Below are 7,148 nucleotides of genomic sequence, written 5' to 3'. Positions count from 1 at the left end.
TTTTACCTTGCATATTATTCCAGGTGTATTCAATTAGTCTATTTTTACTTTGACTGCGAGTACAATGCGTATGCAAATCATAATTAAAAACAAAATTTTTCGATAAATATGATGGAGCATGACCATTTAAACATTTGAAAATCATTATGAGCAATTGTTCGTCCCATTTATCACTGAGTTTGCTCCACCCTAATGAACTTAAAATGTTTACAACTGGGGTTTTTATGTCTGCAGAAAGTAAAATACTTCCTAATCTGTTTAAAAGTATTTGAAGTGAATTTGAAAGTTTAATATTACAGTAATCAAAAAGAGGCATAACTAGAGCGTTAGCCAACATCTTAAGAGTATTATGGGGTAAAATATATTTAATATGGCGGATAACACCAATGTGTTTAGAGATGTTACCAGTTAATTTTTCAATATGTTCAGACCATGTTAATTTAGAATCAAACACAACTCCAAGATATTTGAATGTGAATCAACTCTGTCAATAGTCATGCCATTATAAAATAATGAAATATTTGAAAATTTAGCTAAAATTGCATTGGTTCCAAAGATCATAAGTTTAGTTTTCTTAATATTTAATGTAAGGTTATTTCTATCAAACCATTCAGCAACTTTAAATTTGAATTTAGTTCATTTTAGAGAAGAGTGGGATCGGAAGAATTGCATAAAATGGTAGTATCGTCTGCATACATTACACATTTACTTTGAGTGACATTCGGTAGGGAATTATCATAGATAATAAACAACAATGGGCCTAAAATGGACCCTTGGGGAATACCAATGTTAATTTTCATTGGATCAGATAGGGTTGAATTAATTTGAACAATTTGAGACCTATTATTAAGGTAAGAAATGAACCATTTAAGGCAGATTTCTGAATTCCACAGTCATTAAGTTTTGAAATGAGGAAGTTTGTGATCAATTGTGTCAAAGGCCTTTTTCAAATCTATAAAGATGGCTGCAGTTGCTTTGCCGTCATTTAAATTATTGAGAATATAATCTGATCATATTAAATAATGGCACTGACCAACCAATCACAATCAGGAACATGAATGCTTAAATTACTAAAAAATAATGTAAATTTAACTGATTGTAAATGACAAGACTATTTTTTTTGTTTTACTTGGGTTACGGTAACAAATGTCCTCAAACATGTCATCACCATAAAATTTAATCCATAAATACGGTATCTTGACTGTATCTTAAATCCATATAATGTATGTTGAAACCATAGGCTTAGCCAGCAAGCTGTCCGGACGTCTTTTGGACGGCCTACAATTATTTAGGATGGCCACTTTTATCGTGACGGCTTGGACGGCTTGTCCTATTCAGCTCGGCATAGCCTAATTGGGCCTGGTCTACCTTTAGCAAATTCTTTATATTCTTCAAAGCTAAATCATATTTACGTTTGATAAAAAGAACATTTATTGATTGAAAGAACATTGTTTTCGTACCAATATTCGATGGACGTGGTCCGCCCATCGGCTCAGTGCCACGCCCACTGGCTTACATTTTGGATGGCCTATTTCGTTTTTTTTTTTTTGGCTAAACCCATATTTGAAACCATGTACCGTTTTTTTTTTTTTTTTGGCTAAACCCCTATTTGAAACCATATACTGTATCATGAGACAATTTACTGTAGGCCTATCTTTAGATAACACACTTTTACATCTTGAATTTACAGTATACAAATTCAAAATAAAAAACATGTCGCCCTTACATTAACCACTTTTACAATCACAACTGGACAAGTGGGTTCGTAGCTTTAGAATATTCATTTGTATGTATCAAATAAATTTTTCTATTCTGGGTCCTCGCTTAAATGACGAGTGAATTCATTGTTGAATCTCTTTCTTTGCTTTTCTAGGGAAGGTGCTATTGATCGACTAATCAGACTGTATAAGAAAGCTGTGTACAAAACAAATGTAAGTTGTTAATAAATTTCTTTATTATTTCTCTGTGGATTTTTTTACCACTATTGTTCCAATTTTGTATTAACAAGCCATTTTAAAAGGCAATACTATCATCAGCTTTAACTGCTTACGTTAAAAGCTTGCAAAATACTTAATATTATATATACTGCTAAATTAATAAATTAAATAAGTAAATTGCAAACAAATCCATCAGTTAAGTTAAATATATTGTTATATACTATAGTTGTTATAATGTTATTTTTGTATAAGATATTTTATGACATGAAAAGTACAAGTTTCTAATTTTTTTTTTATCTTGTCACTGATTATAATTGATTTGAGAATATTTTTTTATTTCCAAGGGGTATCTGACAGAGAATGGAATTGTAAATTTAAGCCGTGTACAAATGATATTACAGGGTGAGTTAAAAATCATTGAAAATAATACAATTTCATTTAGCTCAACAATATTTAGGATAAAATAATTTTCTGTGTTGATTTCTGTTATGGAAATTAAGAAATTTTATAATGATAATGTTAATTTTATTTATTTTTTAAAAGTTTCTTTGATAATTTTTTTTTTTTTTTTTTTTTTTTTTTTTTTTGGTTGTTAATATAATTTGCAATTTTTTTTTTTTTTTTTTTTTTTTTTTTATATTTTCTCAATCACTCTGTACTTATGTACCATTATTCTTGTATTATTTTTGATGAATAATTACCTGGATAAACCATCTTCTGGTTGGTGTATTTTCTGCTGGGATCGTCATTGTGAATATTAGGTAATAGGGAGCTTGCGATTGCATGAAGACGGTAGGACGTAGAACGTAATGACGTCACTAAAAGTCATATGCGTGAACGTTAACGTCACCTCGCCGAGTAGATTCTGGAACGCAATTTGGCCAAATTTACGTATGCAGAGAATGTAGGACGCCAGGTAGGACGGTCATGCATGAGTGATTCCGTTCTAGCGTCGTGTCGTGTCGCAGAAATCCTATTCTTAATGACCCAGGATAGCTTTAGCCTGGTTTCCAAAAAAATCGCTACACGCTGTTGCCGACTCCCTTGATGATGCTGATTGGTCAGTTGAATCAAGGAGCATTCTTGATTGCATCGGGGACATGCTACGCGGTGCAACGATTGCAGTGAAAACGCTGTCGCGACAGTGTAGCGATTGTATGGAAACCAACCTTTTCATAGCAAATAATAAGAATTTGAATAATGTTGTAATGTTCTCTCTATCTATAGGCTGATGCACCGCAGTTTGTACCATCTGGATTTTTAGCCCCAACAGTAAGTACTAACAAAAACTCCTTGTTTTTTTTGTTGCTATTTATTTTAAACAAAAAAAAGTCAATGATACCAGTAATAATCTAATGACTTTGTTAGCGACAATCCCTTTCACAAGACAAAGATCTCTAGTTAACGTCTTAATATAATAATAATAATAATAATAATAGTAATAATAATAATAGTAATAATAATAATAGTAATAATAATAATATTGAAATTTATATAGCGCCTTTTGCCAAAGGATACAAGGCGCTTAGAAAAGGTTTATTGTAGGAAGAGGATTATTTAGGAAATAAGTGAGCTTTTAAGAGTTTTTTGAAGACTTCAGTACTACAAGCATTTCGGATGGAAATAGGAAGATTAATATGATACTTAAGGAGTGGAATGTTGTGGCCATGAGAAACAAATCATGTGACTAAAGACTGCAAGTGACATTGGCAGAATATTCTGTTGTGTAGTACAACCTATTTACACAGGACACAGCAACAGCTGTATACACAAGCAACTTTTTGTGGCTTGTTCTGCTGTCTAGTCTACATGCTCAGAGAATGATGATCGGAGTCGGTGATTGGTCAGAATATTTTTTGTTGTGCGACAGTTTTTAAACATTTATGCTATGCAATTTTTTTCAGAAAATTATGCTATGCCGCGCAACACGTCATTCTGTCACGTCGTCCATCACGTTCAGTGTGGATCACATTAAAGAACATGATAGGTTCTATTTTTTCTGCCACTATGTCGCGTTGAGAAGACCCGCCGATTGGAAGACAAGCACCTTACCCACCAAAATACAGCTTGACTTGATTTAAGTGACATCAAAAATAATATATAAATGTTTTTCTTTGTTAGCCTATTGGGCAAAGAGGTGAAGCACACAGTGCAAAGGACATAAGGGATGCAGTACAAGATGGCAGAAACCAAGCTAACAAGGTACAATTATTGCTATTTTTATTGTTAATATTTATTTAAGGCAGTAGACCTTTCCGCTCAGCCCCGCTCCTTGAATATTGTTGTTAAGATCCTACAAAACAATGGCATAAACATATGTAAACGTGTGTTTGTGGGACAACTCATGTGTTTGTAAGATACGCTTGTAAAGTTAAAGGTAGGAGAATAACCCATAACTTGCAGCATCATTGTGCTGAATTGCGTATGGGTGTGGTCCATGAATACCTAGCAGCCGTAAAGAGATGCTAGTTAAACAGGGGCTGAAATGAACCATAACATCGTGGTAACCCCCAACTTTTCTGAAAAATGCAATTGGTTCTTTAAAGTGCATACGAGCCAGATGTATACACTGGACCTCCATTTTAAGTCTTTATCCGAGAAGACTTGGTTCTACCAACCGAACCATGAGCGAGGAGCGGCTGGAACCAGCGCTGATGTTAAGGCTGTAGCTAGCGGCGCCCCTGCCTTACCGCTCGGCCACTCGACTTGTATTTCTGGCCTTGTTCTGACAGGCAACAACTTAACATTAATGGTATATTGTGTGTAGGGATATCTTAAGCCGGGTTCTCATTCCGTTGTAAGACAGTCGTACAACCGTCGCATGATGAATTCCAACTCCGGTCACTGTGAACGGTAGACGACGCGACACTGTCTACTGATTGTCATTGTCATTAAAAACGATCCGCAGTGCGTTCCGTAAAGTCTCCGCGTTGCATTCTTTATAAAATCACATCAACTGTCGTGCACAGTTAGTACCCAGCTTTCAACACCTGTTTAAAATTCAAATATTATTTTTGAATTAAAAATCAAAATTATATACAAGGCTTAAACTTTTCATAAGACAGAGATCAAAACAATTTTTTTTTTGTTACTAAGTTTAAAAATCTACAAATTGATTTTCAGCTAATTTAACAGTTTTGCAAAGACATTTAAGAACTTATTAATTTTTAATTTACAAGGAAAATACTCTGTTAATTTAATATTAAATTGCAAGCTATAACCTTACAATATTCACATGCATTTTGATACTTGAAGTATGTATTATACTATCTTATCTGAGCTTACAATATTCAATGTAACAAATTTAAATATGGATAATTTATATGGTCAGACATAGACATCTCTAACAATTTTTACTAAAATACTTCATAGCATTCAAGATTTTTTTTAATGGAATAGTTTCCAGAATTCTAGATATATCATTTCATTTTGTTCTCCATAGAATGCTGCAGATGCCCTGCGATCACAGCTGAATGGAGGTAATGATGAGAAAAAGGCAGAACCACCTAGAAGAGGCACCAAAAGGACGGTGGAGGACATGATAAAAGAAGATGCTGAACAAGATCAGAATGATGCTGTTAAGTAAGTTGAAGGCATTTCTTTCTCAAGTTGTGAAATCTCTCATTTTCTTTTGTTTTTTTTTTTTTCATTACAAAAATAACATTGTTGTCCAAAATATTAAATACAGAATAAGAAACAATCAAAAGAAAACTAACCAAATGAATTCAAAAACTTAACAAACAAACTTATCCATCACTTAATTTTAATATTTCATTATAATATACTTTATATTTCTTTTTGAATAGTTGAATTGATGGTGCCCTTTGACTTGAAAAAGGAAGTTAATTCCATATTTACCCTCCTTATTCATTTATGTTTAATTAAATTAATTAATTTATTTAACACTTTTCTATATTTAACCCAGGTTATGGGAAGATGGTTGGAGAGAGCGTTACTACCAGGGAAAGTTTGATGTACAACCAGATGATCATGAGTTCCGACACAAAGTGGTAGGTTATTTATGTAGACCATCTTGGAATGTGTATTTATTTTTCTGGTACTGAGAAAATCCAAGATAATATACAAGCTTGCTCTCATAGCTCAGTTGGTAGAGCACCCAAACATTACTGGGATTGTCTTGTTTTCGAATCCTAAAAATTATTTATCATCATCATAATAATAATGTTAAAGGTATTGGTCTATACCAAGTTTAATACTTATGATTTATCTATTAAATAAATATTATGCAAAACATTCAGAAAAGTATCTCATAAGCGGAAAGAAAATCTAAGGAAATGTCCACTTTATGCTTTATTTATAGTAGAACTATCAAAGGGTCTTAAGGTTTATGTTTGCCATTCCAAAACCAGCATTACATTCGCTAATCAGTTAAACTGAGTACTTAGCATTAGGATGTGGCAGTGTTGTATACTTTAGTACAGAGAAGTTGTAATACCTTTACTCATAACATTGGCAATAGCAAGTCGGTTCCAGTAAATGTCCCATCATTTTTTTTTAAAGCTTACGGTGTTGAGAATATGATTATATTAAAAAATCAATTTTCATTTTTTTATCACTGATGCTGTTTTAGGGATGACATGCCTCATATTTCTTGTTTTTGATATATTAGTATGGTTTTAAAAACTTTTTTGTTACTGAAATATGTTGTATTAGTTTTTTTTTTCACACTTTGTATTATTATTCATTGTATACTATGGAGAATTATATTTTCTATGGTTATTATACACACCAGCCTCTTTTTTTGTTGTTGACAAGGATTAAATGATGTTTAAATAACCATGTGAATTCTCAAAACAATATGCGCTCACTCAACCTAACATGAAATGTTTATATATGCTCTTTCAGGGTGCAGCATATGCATTAGGTCTTTGCTGGGTCTTACAGTACTACTACCAAGGATGTGCATCGTGGGATTGGTACTTCCCCTATCACTATGCTCCGTTCGCCTCGGACTTCGTCGACATCGATAAAACCGTCAGTACGAAGTTTCCCAAAGGAACGAAGCCAGTAAGTAATCCAGCAAACAGTAATTAAATAATACGATATATAAAATATAACAAACTATATAATGTTCACTCTATAGTAACTCCAAATTCAAAATATTTCAACCCTTAACATACTGAGTTATTAACATGTGAATTAAATTATGCAAATTTTTAAAATAAAATCTGACCTAGGATGACATATCAA

The 7,148-nt window shown here is 32.7% G+C and overlaps 1 protein-coding gene across 1 annotated transcript in view; it reads left to right on the top strand.

Moving 5' to 3' along the window:
- The window catches only part of LOC117114804 (5'-3' exoribonuclease 2-like), a 73,311-nt gene that overhangs the window by 19,661 nt on the left and 46,502 nt on the right, over positions 1 to 7,148 (top strand). The window contains exons 17-23 of the mRNA XM_033258493.1: positions 615 to 678; positions 1,874 to 1,931; positions 3,165 to 3,209; positions 4,059 to 4,139; positions 5,380 to 5,519; positions 5,863 to 5,947; positions 6,804 to 6,965. Coding sequence (XP_033114384.1) covers positions 615 to 678; positions 1,874 to 1,931; positions 3,165 to 3,209; positions 4,059 to 4,139; positions 5,380 to 5,519; positions 5,863 to 5,947; positions 6,804 to 6,965 — 635 coding nt within the window. The remainder of the gene's footprint in view (positions 1 to 614; positions 679 to 1,873; positions 1,932 to 3,164; positions 3,210 to 4,058; positions 4,140 to 5,379; positions 5,520 to 5,862; positions 5,948 to 6,803; positions 6,966 to 7,148) is intronic.

The sequence above is a fragment of the Anneissia japonica genome, unplaced genomic scaffold (assembly GCF_011630105.1).
Source record: "Anneissia japonica isolate Jap-2015-1 unplaced genomic scaffold, ASM1163010v1 scaffold251325_len469956_cov165, whole genome shotgun sequence".
In the NCBI taxonomy this organism is placed as follows: domain Eukaryota; kingdom Metazoa; phylum Echinodermata; class Crinoidea; order Comatulida; family Comatulidae; genus Anneissia; species Anneissia japonica.
This window is presented reverse-complemented; position numbering and strand designations above follow the sequence as displayed.